The sequence below is a fragment of the Ochotona curzoniae genome, unplaced genomic scaffold (assembly GCF_017591425.1).
Source record: "Ochotona curzoniae isolate NIBS_2020 unplaced genomic scaffold, NIBS_Ocur_1.0 scaffold_1037, whole genome shotgun sequence".
Lineage (NCBI taxonomy): Eukaryota > Metazoa > Chordata > Mammalia > Lagomorpha > Ochotonidae > Ochotona > Ochotona curzoniae.
The window spans coordinates 6125983-6142234 of record NW_024467083.1 but is presented as its reverse complement, the minus strand read 5'-3'; the positions used below and the strand labels follow the sequence as shown (position 1 = coordinate 6142234).

Genomic DNA, 16252 nt, shown 5'->3' with positions numbered 1-16252 from the left:
CTGCTGTGTGTGATGCTGGTATGCATGTTGGAGTGCCAGTTCAAGTCCAGCCTCCTGGTTATGCACCTTGGAGAGCAGTGGAGGATGGCTCAAGTACTGGAGCCCATGCCACATACGTGAGAGATAAGAAGGCAACTCCTATCTCCTGATTTTGGCCTGGCCCAGGTCTGTCTGTCTGGGGAGTAAACCAGCAGAGGGAAGGTCTCCCTTTTGGTCTCCCTGCCTGACAAATAAATTTTTAAAAAAGATTTATTTTTTTTATTGCAAAGTCAGATATATCTAGAGAGGAGGAGAGACAGAGAGGAAGATCTGACGTCCGATGATTCATTCCCCAAGTGACCACAACGACCAATGCTGTGCCAATTAGAAGCCAGGAGTCCTTCCAGGTCTCCCACACAGGTGCAGGGTCCCAAGGCTTTGGCCTGACCTCAACTGCCTTCCCAGGCCACAAGCAGGGAGCTGGATGGGAAGCAGGGCTGTCAGGATTAGAACTGGTGCCCATATGGGATCCCATCACATTCAAAGTGAGGACTTTAGTCACTAGGCCACGACACCGGGCCCTGACAAATTTTAATAAATCTTTAATAAAAAAGAAAAACATTTGCTAGTGTTCAAGGGTAACCTTCAGAATGCTCATTTACCTCGTGGGGAGTCTGAAGCTTCAGAAGTGTGATTGACTCCCTTCAGATTGCAGGAGGTGGAAGCGTTGACTTCTCCAGGCTGCCCTTCTGTCAGAGCAGCAGGGGAGACCTGAGAAGGGCTTCTTGCCTCTCCACAGACGACGTAAGACTTCAAGGGACAATGCTGTGTCTCCTGCTGAGCAGTGGAGACATGGACACCTCTTAGGGCAGTGGACAGATAGAATAGCTTGCTGGCTATTAGCTTGAGAGCAGCTTTTTCTTTTGACCTACCTCCAGTGATGCAAGTACTTAAAGATTTAAAAAAATAAAACATTGACAGTGTCTTCCTTGCAAGGCGTGTTTTCTGATGCCACTTTTTTTTTTCTTTTTTGTTTTTTTAAGATTTATTTTTATTATTTATTTATTTGAAAGGTGGATATACAGAGAGGAGAAACAGAGAGGAAGATCTTCCCTCCGATGATTCACTCCCCAAGTGAGCGCAACGGCCAATGCTATGCCAATCCGAAGCCAGGAGACTCTTCTGGGTCTCCCACGCAGGTGCAGGGTCCCAAAGCTTTGGGCCGTCCTCAACTGCTTTCCCGGGCCACAGGCAGGGAGCTGGAAGGGAAGCGGGGCTGCCGGGATAGAACCGGCGCCCATATGGGATCCCGGGCATGCAAGGCGAGGACCTTAACCACTGCGCCACCGCGCCGGGCCCTGATGCCACTTTTTAATCTGACCAAAGTGAAACATAAGGGACCTAGAGACTTTAATTCTTTGTATCTCTCCTAACTATACCAGTGAAATTCAGTCTGTCAGTTTTTTTCATCCATTGGACTTAGCATTATCCTGGGTGTGTCAAGATACTTTTATCAAAAAGGCAGATCTACAGAAAGATCCATCTTCTGGCTCACTCCCCAAGTAGCCACAATGGCCAGAGCTAAGCCGACTTGAAGCCAGGAGGTTCCTCTGGATCTCCCACACAGGTGCAGGTTCAAGTCTTTGGGCCGTCTTCGACTACTTTCCCAGGACACAAACCAGCACACTGTGGAATCCGAGAAGATGCAAAGCTAAGATTTAGCCACTGAACCATTTTGCTAGGCCCTGGGTGTGTTTGTAAAACAGTTGTAGATTTTGTGATCTTTGGGACAGTTGTGATATAGTATGCACAGCAGAGCTTTTAAATTCTATCATAAAAATGTAGGATTAGGGCCCGGCACCATAGTATTGCAGTTAAAATCTTTGCCTTGAATGCTGCAGGATCCCATATGGGCACCGGTTCTAATCCTGGCAGATCCACTTCCCATCCAGCTCCCTGCTTGTGGACTGGGAAAGCAATAGAGGACAGCCTAAAGCCTTGGGACCCTGCACCCGCATGGGAGACCTGGAGGAAGTTCCTGACTCCTGGCTCCAGATCGGTGCAGCAACAGCCATTGTGGTCACTTGGGGAGTGAATCATCGGATGTCAGATCTTCCTCTCTGTCTCTCCTCCTCTCTCTCTATATATATAGATAGATAGATCTATGTATATATCTGCCTTTCCAATAAAAACAAATAAATCTTAAAAAAAAAGAAAGAACTGTCAGTTTAGAGTTTTACTAATTTATATTCATGTTTAATATGGATATTACTTATGGTGATGGTTCCAGATTTTGCTTTTACTTCACATACATGGCAAACAGATGAATTTCTAAATGTGAATTTACTTTAAATCTTGTTTATCTAAAAGAACATATTAACCTTTCAGTCAATATCAGTAGCAGTTGATTTTTGCAGGAAAAAAATAGGATTATGTTTCTAATGTAATTTTATTTCTTTAGCTCCCAGAACCATTTATTTTATTCCGATTGTACAAGGAATTCGTAGACCTTGCAAAGGAAATCCAACATGTAAACGAAGAACAAGAAACAAAGAAGGATAGCTTTGAGGACAAAAAATGGCCAAATGTGTGTATAGAGATAAACCGAATTCTCTTAAAAACCAAGGACCTTCTGAGACAACTGCCAACATCGAATTTTAACAGTCTTCATTACCTCATTACACATCTTAGGCGGTAAGAATTATACACAGTTAAGGCATGCATTAGTGGGTGGATAATTGATTAGTGTTTTGTTTTGGTGTTGATTGTGGTAAACCATACCTAAAGAACACATGAGTGAGAGAGTTGAGAAGTGTGTGAGCATGTTCATATCGCTCTGGTTTTTTTGTTTTTTTCAATAAATAACATGCCATTTCTAGTGCATGTTACAGGAAGGGAAGCATTCAGTGTGTCCCCACAACCAACATTGTCCTTCTGATATCCCCTGTATGCCAAGGGCTGACTGAGGAGATAAGCATGGAACCCTGGGGTTTCCACCATGCATTGCACTCAGCAGCTTGGGGCACAGACCTACAGGCCAGTGTAGCACAGTGTCATCTTGCTCACACCGAGCTATCTATGCACAGCATGCAGAAAGGGAGGCTTGGGAGTGTACATGGTCCTTGAGTCAAACTTGAAGGACTGAATAACGATTTGGTGGTAGAGAATTTGCAGAAGAACATTCCAGGCAGAGGGTGATAGGCACAAAAGAACATTTTGCATTTGGAAAATTTAAGTAATTTGAGCAGGCTCCAGTAGAGCTAACAGTGGTAGGAATTGGGCTGGGTAGAAACCTGGTAAGTCTTGCATGCCTGGCAAGGGAATTGACCTTCTTTCTCAGCTCACTGAAAGGTTGTGAGTCAGAGACAGCCTGCTCACATGTGCCTGTTACATCTTCCTGGCAGCAGTGTGGGTGGGAGGGGAGGCCTTTACTACACTTTGGATCTCAATGAATAGTCACAAAAATAAAAGATGAGACGTTTAAGTGAGACTAGAGCATTTGAAAGTGGGGATAGGAAAGGGCGATCCAAGGGAGAATCAGATCGTTTGGAAAATGAGCTTTGGGCAGTAAGAGAACATGAAAGGACCTGAGAGGATACGTGCTAAGATGGGAGATGGGGTGTTTGTTTAGTATTATTTGGGAGAGGTGGGTTTTTTTTTTTTTCTTCTGGCCAAATTGGGGTAGTTCTTTCTGCTTAATTGAATGTCATCCTAATAAAATACTGTGACCTCCAGTTTGATATGTGGTGAGTGTCTTAATCAAGTAAATAGCTTCTTTTTCCTGGCTCTTTCCCCATCCTTGCTTTTCCTGGACTTATATAGCCTGTTTTTTTGTTTTGTTTTGTTTTGTTTTGTTTTTCCCCCTCTACTCTTCCCCAACCCACAGTAAACTGCCATCAACAAGCCATAACAGGCAATCCCGTTCAGTTTCACGTGTTCTACTTTTCAGGGTAGTTGATCATGCAGAAGAAAACAAGATGAATGCCAAAAACTTGGGAGTCATATTTGGACCAAGCCTCATTAGGCCGAGGCCAACAACTGCCCCTATCACCATCTCCTCCCTGGCTGAATATTCGAACCAAGCGCGGTTGGTAGAGTTCCTCATCACTTACTCCCAGAAGATCTTCGATGGATCACTGCAGCCACAGGATGGTACCAGGGTTGCTGTACCTCAGGCGGATCCAGGCTGTCTCCCCAAGCCTCACTTAGCACCGGAAGAAAGAGATGCAGAACATTCCATGAGCCCTCTGTTTTTTTCTTCGAAAGAAGTAAGTTCTCACCTTTATTGATAAGATTATATCAGAACTTTTGTAATGTTAATAAGTTAAAAATACTTGAAGTGTTTATTTCGAGGTGCCTTTTGCTTCTTGAAGTTTAAAATTCCTCTTCTGTCAACAGGATGTCCGTACTGCAGAGAGTGAAAGCAAAATTTTTGAGCCAGCTACATCATTTGATGAATCAGAACGCAAGCATAATGTGTTAGAAAAATGTGACGCATGTCTTATTGGTAAGTGACTGTGTTTTAAAAAAAATTAACTTAAAACTTTGCCAATGATGATTACAAGCTTGTGGCCTGTGTTGTGGTACAGTTTGTGATGTGGCATCCCATATGAGAAACAGTGTGAGTCCCAGACGCTCAGTCCAGCTCCCTGTTAATATTCCTCGAAAAGCAGTGTAAGGTGCTGTAAGTCCCTGGGCCCCTGACAGCCATGGGGCAGCCAGGATGAAATTCTAGGTTTCTGGCTTTGGCCCGGCCCAGCCTGGCCTGTTGCAGCCATTTGGTGACTGAATCAAGATGGAAACTCGCCCCCCCATTTCCCATGCTCCTGCCTTTCAATCCCACACTCTGTAACTCTTCATTTCAAATAAATAAATAAATCTTTTTTAAAAAATAGAAAAGAAATGGGTAATAGAATGGAGGGAAGTCAAGATGAAGATTGTTTAAATTTTTGCTTGCCCTTGAGAAAGTTGCCTGTTAGCATACTTTTCATTAACTGAATATTATTTGTCTTCTTTAAAAAAAAAAACCTTGGAGTTCATGGGTGTTTTAGTGTGCTTTGTGAACATTTTTGGTCTTTGTTTTTGCTTTTGCTGTCAGCTGAAGCCAGAGCAGGGTCAGCAGTGTGGTGACTCCCGGTGTCTGCTGTTACTGTGTCTTCAGTTGGCCTGGCTGCTCCTACGCACCGAGCTAGACTCCTGGCATTTAAAAAGATGAATGTTTTTTGTATCTTGACTCATGACCTACCTTTAACAGGATGAATACACACATGCCTGTGTCTTCCGTATTTCCTTGACTGCAGTCATCTTTCTTACTTACCTCTTTACTCTCTGTGCAGTCATTTTGTCTGAGTGATTAGAAGATTGAAAGCAGCCAGCTGGTGAACCAGCTCCCATTTGTTACTGTAATTCTATATTATTAGAGCTAAATTCCAGTTTTTCAAAATACAGCCTTTGTGTTACATTTGGAAGTAATCAGAGAGCAATGCTCACAGCTTGGTTAGGGTCCGAGAAGGAAGGAAGCCAAGGACCTGCCTACTGTGTACTAGGGCTGTGTTCATTTGATTGGTCTTCATAAGCAAGACGGTGGTGTTCTCTAGATGGGCTCTACCTTGTTCAACCTCTAACTGACTGTCAAAAGAGGTTAAATAATGCCAAAAGACCTATCTGTACTAAGCTATTCAGGCAAAATTTCAGTCCAGTCCTGTCTGACTTATAAACTTCACTTTTTTTTTCACTGTCCATGAAAGCTACAATCCCTATTAAGAATAGTAATAATATATGTCATTGTCAAGTACTTACTGTAGAGCAGAATCTTCTAAACACTTAGTAGGTCACTTAGACTCTAATGAAGACACACAGGGACAGGGCCTGGCCTCCTGGCGTCAAAAGTGGAACTGCAGAGGATGTATTGTTCTCCACCATGCTGGAAGCTTCTGCCACAGATCTGTAGGAGTATACTGTGGGGCTTACGCTGCAGATGGGTCAGGTGCCCCAGAATGTTCTGTAAAGGGAAGTGGGGGACCCAGGAAGCTCATCCCCTGGGCATTGCCTTGGAGCTCAGGGAAGAAACGTCAGCCGTCCCAGGGGAGGGGCAGGGTCAACGTCTGACGTAGGGGTCCCTGGGGACCCTGTCTGCACAGCAAAGCCCAAGGGAAGAAGGAGAACCCCGAGAGATGCTGGAGTAGGGGTTGAGGGTCAGATTGGGGACAGAGGACTACATATTTTCCCACAGTAAGGAGTGTGAGCAGAGGCCTGGAACTTTCCAGGAACTGGCATTTGCAGAGTGATTAAAGCCGAATGGGACAAAGTGTGAGTGACCAGAGGTCTGGGTGAGGAAGCAGACGGCCTGTGGGTTCAGACCAGAGAGAAGAATCAGTCTGGAGGCAGACAGTTCCTGGGGAGAAGGGTGGGGTTATTCCTACTGAGTATAGAGTTGTCGAACCCTAATGTGAGCCATGGGTGTTATTCTTGGTTAGTGAATCAAATACAGAGAGTATCTGACGCATTTAATTTGATGTACTTCTCAGTGTGTTAAATAACTGAAAAGCAGATTGAGTTAGCAAAATCCTTGGGATTCAGGACATGCCTGTATTTGATTGGCGAATGACATGGTTTAACTTTTTTGTTTGTTTAAAATTTGCTTATTTTCGGGCCCGGTGGCATGGCCTAGTGGCTAAAGTCCTCACCTTGAACACGCTGGGATCCCATATGGCTGCCAGTTCTAATATCGGCAGCTCTACTTCCCATCCAGCTCCCTGCTTGTGGCCTGGGAAAGCAGTCGAGGATGGCCCAATGCTTTGGGACCCTGCATCTGTGTGGGAGACCTGGAGGAAGTTCCTGACTCCTGGCTCCAGATCAGTGCAGCACTGGCCATTGCGCTCACTTGGGGAGTGTGTCATCGGACAAATGATCTTCCTCTGTATTTCTCCTCCTCTCTGTATATCTGAATTTCCAACAAAAATAAATAAATCTTTTAAAAAAATGTTGCTTATTTTCATCGGAAAGGCAGATTTTGCAGAGAAAGGGAGAGTCAGATCTTTCATCCACAGGTTCATTCCCCAAACGGCTACATCAGCCAGAGCTGAGCTGATGAAGAACCAGGAACCTCTTCCAGTCTCCCACATGGGTGCCAAGTGGATTGCCACTCTTCAGAGATAGAGGATTAGCCAGTTGAGGCATTGTACTGGCCCAGAGATAGTTTAACTGTGGCTGTCTATTGAAAAATGTCAGTCCCTTGACCCAGAAGGCATTTGTGCCTGTATGACAAATAATAAGAAATTACTCCAGCAAGTGTTACTTCATTTTGGTTTTTTGTTATACTAATATGCAGGCTATGTTGATTTAGATAAAATTTTAAATACCCACTTGTTTATCTGAAATATAATTTTAATATTGCACGAATGTTTATTAACTCACATGTTAATATGAATATCATGTTGGAAAGTATATAGGATTCCTGTTGTTGAGAGAATGCCCCTGTTAACCGTGTGCTATGAAGCTAAGCCATTGGCTTTCTTTTCCAGACAACAAGCTGCGTTTGCTTCTAGACCAAGAGCATGAGTCTGCATCCCAGAAGATGGACGACATGTGTAAGATCCCTAAGCCGCTGATTCTAAAAACTGACAGGACAGTGAACAATATGGAGAGGTACATCCCACGGACCCGGATGAGGCCTGTGAGTTTGCCTGTAGACAGACTGCTTCTTGCAAGCCCTCCTAATGAGAGAATTGGCAGAAATACGGGGAATCTAAGTTCTGACAAGTTTTGTAAGAATCCTGCCTATGAAGGATCTAACAGAAAAGACACCTCTACCACCGTCTGTGCCAAATTCAATGGCTTTGACCAACAAAGTCTGCAGAAACTTTGGGATAAACAGCATGAACCAAACAGCTTTACTACCAAAACTGCCACGTTTGTGCCCAGTGATCCCCAGGGCAAAGTCGTGCTGGGCAGCCCCAGGATTGGTGGGGAGCATTCCGGGGGTGTCCCCCAGCCCGGGAAGCCACACACAGAGCCGGTGAGGTCAGGGCGAGAGGCTGTGGAGAGACGGGCCTCTGATTCCTGCACTCCCGCTCCTGCTCCCGGCAGGGCGCCCAGGACACTGCAGCCGCAACACTGGACAACATTCTACAAGCCACGCACTCCTGCCAGCAGTGTCAGGGGCAGTGAAGAGAAGCCATCCTCTCCCTCGACACCAACCCCTCCTGGCACAGCACACACTCCCCAGGGTGACACAGAGAAGTCAGTGCCAGACTTGGCCAGGGCAGCAGCTTGTGCTGGGCAGCCCAGTCGGCCGCCTAAAGAAAATTCTGAGGAGGCCACCCCGCCCGAGGTGACTGCCATGTGCCAGAGACCCAGGCTCAAACGGATGCAGCAATTCGAAGACCTCGAGGATGAGGTCCCGCAGTTTGTGTAGGGAGCTCACCACCAGGCTGCCTTTGCTCTGTTTGGTTTTGTGGTATTGTGTGTTTGTATAAAAGTGTTTGACGGGGCCCCTTTTGTATAGAATTGCCGGACTGTGGATTTTGCTTTCTGTTAATCGTGTTGTATTCTCCTTGTGGGTTGTATTGACTGGTAGAATGTCTTGATGGAGTCATGTTTGTGACTCACTGGTATCCTCTTTAAATTCTGTATTATGGAAATTGTGAATAAAATAGGTGGATTCGTAGTTTTTAAGGTTCAGTTGATTTTCCCTGTAAAGTGGCCCACTTAAATGCATCCCTAATATATGATATGATACAGGTCTCAACTATTAGGTGCAATGGGGGAAAATCAGCTTTATTTTTTTGGAGTGAAACGAAGTGCTTATTTATAAAATGTTTCTGAATGCAAGTGCCTGAAAGATCTTTGGTATGTGTATGTTTTTCCACACAATTTTATAGTGCCTTTCTGAACATTTGTGCTTGTATGTATGTTTTATTTTTCAGTTGTCAATTCACATAACTTTTTAATATTTACCTAATAGCCAAAGGGCTTGCAAATCTATTTAATTTCATTTTTAATTAATTACAAGTTTTTACATGTGGTAGTCAAGTTGTACAAAGAAAATTGCACTTAAATCTCCTGTTTCTAAATATATATATATATATTTTTTTCAGACACAACCTACTTGGTATTAGAGGGTTTTAAAACATTGATAGTATTTTCCCCTTTGGCTTTGCTCTACATCAAGTTCAGATTTACAATAGTTTTGAGCCTTTTGGCATTTTAGATAATACTCTCAAACCTGTTTCAGAAGTTTTTAAATTCAGTGCATTTCCTCTTAATACCATTGTGGGCTTTGTTAAAAGCCATTCCTTTTATACAGAATGTTTGGCCTTGTGGATTGTTTTATGTCTTTTTCTACCTGAACCATAAATCGTTGAAAATGTACATTTCACCTAAAAGAAGCGAAGATTGGTTGACACTGATCCTGAAAGAGCAGTCAGTAAGCTCTGGAGTCCGAGAGAGGGTGTAGATGATGGGATCTGTTTCAGTTATAAAGTTTCCAGTTTTTAGAACTAACCCTGTTTTCTGGGTTCACCATTTTGTCTGAAATTGGATATAAAAGGGACAAAAAAGCCTCTTTTTGTATGTGTGAATTACATTTCTAGTAATGCTTTTGTATGACCATGTTATACATGATAAAATAAATATTAACTTGTTAAATTATTCCAAGTTCTCGCAGCTTCTCTGAAACTATTAGAATATGAGACTGAGGTGATCAGCTGTTCCCTTTGTGAACAACACTGGACTACACTGGGGAAGCCATTCAAGGGAAGGTGTCTTTACAGTCATTCTGCATGGCAGTAAGGGTGAGGGAGAGATGAACAACCGGCTGTTTGTGCTGAAGCCTTGAAAATAGTACACATTGTGAAAATAGGAAACAGTTCTATTAATATATGAAAATGCAAAAAGAAAATTAAAGCCATCATGTTTTTAGCTCTGTGTGTTAGGAACTTTAAAGTTCCTACATAATTTTTTTCAAGTTCAGCACAACCTGTAGCAGTTGAGCAACCAAGTAAGGACATTAACTAGTTTGGTAGATGTAACAGGTATAGTAAATCTCAAACACAGAGGAGATCATATTTTATGATTAGTGATCTTAATGACATAAAATGCATCCTTAAAAACTTGATTGTGAAAGACTTTTAACAAAATTTATCGTTTGAGCCATTGTAAGGGTACGGTTTATTGGTTGTTCTATGACTATGACCAACTATCTAGAACTTTTTCATACTAAAACTCGTAAGATATTCTTAAAATGTATGTAATTAAGGAAGTTGGGGAGGCATTCCATATGCTGATTCACTTCCCAGGGCCAGGAAAAGCCAGGACTCAGTCTAGGTCTGCCACATGGTTGGCACAGCCCCAAGTGCTTGAAGCAATACCTGCTGCCTTCCAGGGTGTCCGCTGGCAGGAAGCTGCAATCAGAAGTAGAGCCAGGGCTCACACCCATCCACCCCACTGTAAGATGGGAGTGTTGTAACTGCTAGACCAGACACCTGCCCCAGGAAATGTAAAGGTCTTCCTATCTTTTAATATGTGAAGACAATACAACCTCACAAGTGAAGAGTTCTCCTTTTGGGTGGTTTTTGTCTTTAGAGCTCTTACCAGTAGCATCTTGTCTAGCGTGGAGATGCTTTCTGGTTTCCTGGAGACCTAAAGCAAGTATCTCATGAGAGGAGATAGCTCTGAGATACCCACACAACGTGCTCTGTGTCCTGCCACCAGACATGTGGAAGTTACTCAGCAGGAAGCTGTTTGATACACCTGAAAGAGATGTGAGCTGAGGGAAAGTGAACCATGCCAAGTCCTAGAGCCGACGGGCCCCTGGAAAGCTTTGAGGGAAACATGCTTGTGTCTGAAAAGTCATTTGTGAAAAGATAATTCTAACGCTTCTAGACACGTTATTTGACATGGTGGGAGCTCACTGGAATTATTAGCATTGAAAATGTGACTTGTTTTTTGGTAAGAGGTGAAGACAGGTTGGCCCCTCTAAGGGTCATCCTTGGTTATCGAGCTCACAAGCAAATCAGATCACATCTTGCCACTTGCAGTAATTTAACAGAAATGGTCCCAGGCCCAGTGCAATAGCGTAGTGGTTAAAGTGCTCACCTTGCATGCACCAGGATCTCATATGGTTGCCGGTTCTAATCCAGGCAGCCCTGCTTTCCATCCAGCTCCCTGCTTGTAGCCTGGGAAAGCAGTTGAGGATGGGCCAAAGCCTTGGGATCCTGCACCCGCATGGGAGACCCGAAAGAAGCTCCTGGCTCCTGGCTTCAGATTGGCTCAGCTCCAGCCATTGCGGCTGCTTAGGGAGTGAATCATTGTCTCTCTCTCTCCTCCTCTCTGTATATCTGACTTCACAATTTAAAAAATCAATCAAAAAAAAAAAAAAAAAAGATGGTCCCATGGCTCCGCCATTTCTAGCTGTCCTTGTATTTCAGACTATTCACTATATGGTTGAACTTAACATCTCTTTAAATGACAGCCATTGTACATTTTAAAATAAATTCTAGTCATACTCTGGGTTTTATCCCTCAGAATCAGGAAACTATTTTGATTTGTTGGTTTGATTATATGTGTAAATGATTCAATTTGACATCTAGAGTTTAGAAAACATGGCATGTAGAATTCAGTTGTATTTCAGCTAACAAATGAAAAGTTTTTGTGTCTCCAGCGATCACATAAACATAAGGGAATGTCTAAAAATAATAGAATGGGAACAGAATTTTAGGCCTTTATCAAGGGACATTTAAAGACCTCTTTGGTGGACACTCCGCAATGTACATGGATCACAAGCTCCGATGTTGCGAGGAGGTTCATTCTCCCTACATTTGTTTAGAGATTCACTAAGTCACAACTAAAATCTTTGGAGTACATCTCCATAAACCCAGGGCATGTGAGAACACTGTGCTAGAGCCGTCCAGCTCAGGAACCCAGCGTGGTTGTAACATCATTTCATGCTCAAAGCACATTGGGCCTTGGCTAACAGCGCCTGTACTGTTCCTCTCTGACCAGCATCCCAATCAGAGCACACAGGCACCTCCTGGCTCCTCCGCCTTCTCATGCCTTTGATGCTTGGGATAGGCCAGTCTGTAGAATGCCCGTCGGTTTGGATCTGCTTAATGTTTCCTCACGAGTGTGCTCAGGTTGTACATTTTTTGTCTCACATGACACAAAAGTACCCATACTCTCCTCGGTGTCTCAGAAGGTACAAAAAGTTGGTTTTATGCCTGGGAATGTTAAAAGTTCATAATTAAAACTACAGTGTGAGGAGAGTCTTAAGGGCTGCATCAAGGTCTTACTTCTTACCAAGGTAGTTTTGAGTACGCTGAGGCTGGGGGTCTGAATCAGCTGTGAAATGCTGAGTCGATGGCTTCTGCTGTGGCCGAGTCACATGCAAGGATGAGCTGCTCCTTGTTTAGTGTAAACCCCAAGGTTCCTATTTTACCTATTAAAGCTCTCATCTATTTTCACTTGAGTCTCATGTTCCTGTCATTTGGCCACCAAGAGGCAAGTCCACAATCATTTCATAATAAGCAGTGACTGAATATACATTGCATTTACTAGGGAAAGTTTAGGAAGAAATGGCTGCGACTATCCAGTAGCAATGTTTAAACCTGGACATGTGTTGAAATGCGTAGAAAATATTAAATTACTATGTTCTCTTCCTTTTTTGATCTTAGCTGCTACACCTTTAAGTAATTTGAATATACTTTCTATAATAAACTGTAATACGCGGTTTAAATGTCTTTACAATCAATCAGTTTTCTGTGTGTAACATGAAATTAACTGGCCACATTTCTGAGTTACAAGTCTTGTTTGGCTTTGGTTTTCAAGTAAACAAATAGCTGTTCATCACATGAAAACATGTCTCAAGTTTCTGGATATGGTCCCAAGCGTACAAGTTGTCCTATTGCATCAAAAAAAAAATGGAAGAAAGATGGTGTAGCGATGTGAGTAGACCGGTGAGTTTTCTTTATTCTCCAGGCAGTGCTGCTAAGTGAATATGGTCCTGAAATTTAAAAGCCAAAACATAGGTTTCTAGATACAGTGAGATCTGTTTACTTCGTAGGCACTGAGCCTGGCAAGTTACAGCTGCCATCTGCTAAATTAGTTCTCTCTCACCCCTTTCATTTGACGTGAGAACAGGCTTGTTGAGACCTACTTCCACTGAACTCAGAACTCTGCTGAGAGACGGGGTTGTTCAGACTGCCGGTTAGGACATGCAGTCCCACACTGGTCTCCTCCTGGCCCTGGCCCCTGCGCCAGCCTTCCTGCTAGTCAGATCTAAAGGGCAGCAGCTCTAACTCCACCTGCCATATTTCCCACCCCTAGGCATATAATTGGCATTTGGGGGCAGGGAGCCAGTGGATGGGAGATCTCTCAGTTTCTCTGTCTCTCTAATTAGAAAAAACAGAAACTTTTCTGTATTCAACTCTTTCCTCAGAGTTGTGAGAGCTCCTCTATTGGGTTTCTGAATAAATCAGCACAAAATGAAATTAATATGAGAACACAACAGCAGATCAAGAACTATGGATTTCGCCATCTGCAAATGCAGACAAACAAATAGTTAACTTCGGTGGGTGCTCTATAAGGCTGCTTTAAAACTGGTGGCCTGGTAGCTAAATCCTCACCTTGCACGCCAGGATACCATATGGGCACCGCTTTGTGTCCCGGCAGCCCTGCTTCCCATCCAGCTCCCTGCTTGTGGCAGCAGTCAAGGACGGCCCAAGACCTTGGAACCCTGCACCCTTTTGGAAGACCCAGAAGAGGCGCCTGGCTCCTGGCTCCTGGCTTCGGATTGGCTCAGTTGCGGCTGTTATGGTCACTTGAGGAGTGAATCAGCGAATGGGAGATCCTCCTCTTTGTATATTTGACTTTCCAATAAAAATAAACAAAGCTTAAAAAAAAAACTAGATCATAAAGCAGAAGTGTGTAAATATGTGTCATTTAAGGAAATAATTATGGCCTGTCCCAGCCCTAGTGGTTGCAGCCATTGGAAAAGTAAACCAGCAGGTTGCATCAATCCCTTGCCCTCCCTCTAACTGCCTTCCAAAGAAATAATACATCTCGAAAGGAAAAAGAATTATAAAATGAAGCATTTGCCCCCAGTACTTAACATTAAGCAGTGACTGTGACACCCTTCTCTGGTTACAAGCTGTCTCTTTCTGCCTACTAGGAGGAAACGACTATCTCGGATTTTATATCAATCATTCCCTGGGATTTTTTTTTTTTTTTTTTTTGCTACTTATTTAATTTTGCCTCTTTTTTTTTTTGGTATCCTTTATAAGCAGATCATTTGATTTTTAAAAAGATTTGTTTGAAGGGCAAAAGCAAGTTACCATCTGCTCGTTCACTATTCTAATGGACACAACAGCCAAAGCCCTGAGTCCGGAACTCTATTGGGTCTCCCACGTGGATGGCAAGGAGTCAAGCACTTGAACCATCATTGGCTGCTTCCCAGCCACATTGTCAGGGAGCTGGATCGGAAACAGAATAGCCAGCGCTTGAACCAACAAGGGGGTGCCGCAAATATTCCAGAGAGCTTCATGTACATTGAAATGCCCAGCCCATTTGTTTATTTAACCAAGGAACCACCTTGACCTCAGAGAAGGGACTGATAATGAGGGAGGGATCGCCTTTATCCCTTGAGCATGGCTGGGAGATGCTTGTCCTTCTTGCTCTCCCCTTTAGCCTATTCATGATGGGTCTCTCCGGGAGAGTTGGCCCACTTTCATGCACAAATGTTTCTTCTCTTGCTTGTAAATCATTCCTGCTCCCCCTTGCGAGATGTCTCTGCTTTCCTTATCTGTGGAGGGGAAGGGAGGCAGGAGTAAGGAGGCAGGTGCCCAGACCCATCTTCAGTTACAGTGAATTTGTGGGTTAAAGTTTGCCGGTAATGAGGGACTAACGGAGCAGATGATGGGATTAGCAAGGCCAGCGCTCCGCTGTCTGTGCTGGATGAGCAGTTTGGGAGCAGCAAAGATAGAAGCGCAGAGATAACAGGGCTTGAAAGATGTGGCTCTGGTTCTACGCAATTGGGAAAAGAGAAAGGAACCAGGGGCGAAAGGGCCCTGAATTAATCCACTGTCTGTGGGGAGGATGACCTCAATTCCAGTTTATTTTTAGGAACCTAATCAACTGGGATTAGTGACCATTGTGTATGTGAAGTTGGGCAGGGTAAAGCAAAGCGTGTTGGATCTGGAAGACAGAATCTTGCTGGTTGTTTTGTGCAGAAAGTCCAGTAACTGGAAGCTAGTGGTTGGCAGGTGTCACCACTACTGCATAAAGAAACCACTTTCTATTAGACCTGTTGTAAAATGTGCAGTTTTGTGATTTTGTGAATTCCAAAAACATAGGAAAGTGTTCAAGGTGAAAACTAATCATCTGCTGTTAGAAGTATTATGATAGAAAATTAGGTTAGATACATTCATTTTGATCTCTGATCTAAAGACCCATGACTTTGAATTTAAAGTGAGGATGTTTTTAGGTATTGGAAATCCAAACCTTAATGCATCAAGCTCTTTTGAGAATTTCCTTGGTGTCACTATTATTAATGTCAGCAAGGAAGTATTCAACTTTTTTACCTAGAAGACATCTTTAGGGTCATGGGGTGAGAGGCAATCATTCAATGTCAACTCTTATAAAGAATAAAAATATACTTCAGAAATGAATATGAAATACATGTGTTTTCAGATCTCTAAGGGATATAAGCAGATGGAAAATATTTCCAGATGAAAATACAGAAATGTAGGAAAGAATGAAATTTTCTAAAAAAGCTAATTATAAAGGAATATAGACTCTTACAAGCCAGTACTAGTAATATGGGCTGTAAATCCCACTTAAATTAAAATATATGACAACCCATAGTAGCAAGAAATATTAAGAGTTAAAACTATTAATAAGTTATATTATCAAAGAACTATTAAAGTAATAATAGTTACTAAATTTAGCCAAATGATTGACTGTACTATCAAAAAGAATACATTAAAAAGGGGGGAAATGAAAAACTTGAGTGATCCGAAAGATGACAATACAGAAGAAGTAAATGCAACACAGTAACTTACATTTTAAAAACAGCATGACGGTCGATATAAATCCACCAAAATGGGTAGTTTCATCAAATGCAGATTGACTCTATACCGCAGATAATAAGCTAATGTTATTGGATTACAGAAGAAAAGTAACACCTATCTACCTCCTGCTTATGAAACACATATTAAATAATAAGAAAATGCAGTGATGGAAAAGAATATATGCTTTACTACTACTCATGCAAAATACC

The 16252-nt window shown here is 42.9% G+C and overlaps 1 protein-coding gene across 2 annotated transcripts in view; it reads left to right on the top strand.

The window, feature by feature from the left end:
* ARHGAP29 (Rho GTPase activating protein 29) overlaps positions 1-9617 on the top strand; it is a 59151-nt gene extending 49534 nt beyond the window's left edge. For both annotated transcript variants that reach the window (XM_040998957.1, XM_040998958.1), the window contains 4 exons: positions 2441-2673; positions 3929-4247; positions 4378-4486; positions 7503-9617. In XM_040998957.1, the coding sequence (XP_040854891.1) occupies positions 2441-2673; positions 3929-4247; positions 4378-4486; positions 7503-8395 (1554 nt within the window). In that variant the 3' untranslated portion in view covers positions 8396-9617. The remainder of the gene's footprint in view (positions 1-2440; positions 2674-3928; positions 4248-4377; positions 4487-7502) is intronic.
* Positions 9618-16252: the final 6635 nt, after the last annotated feature.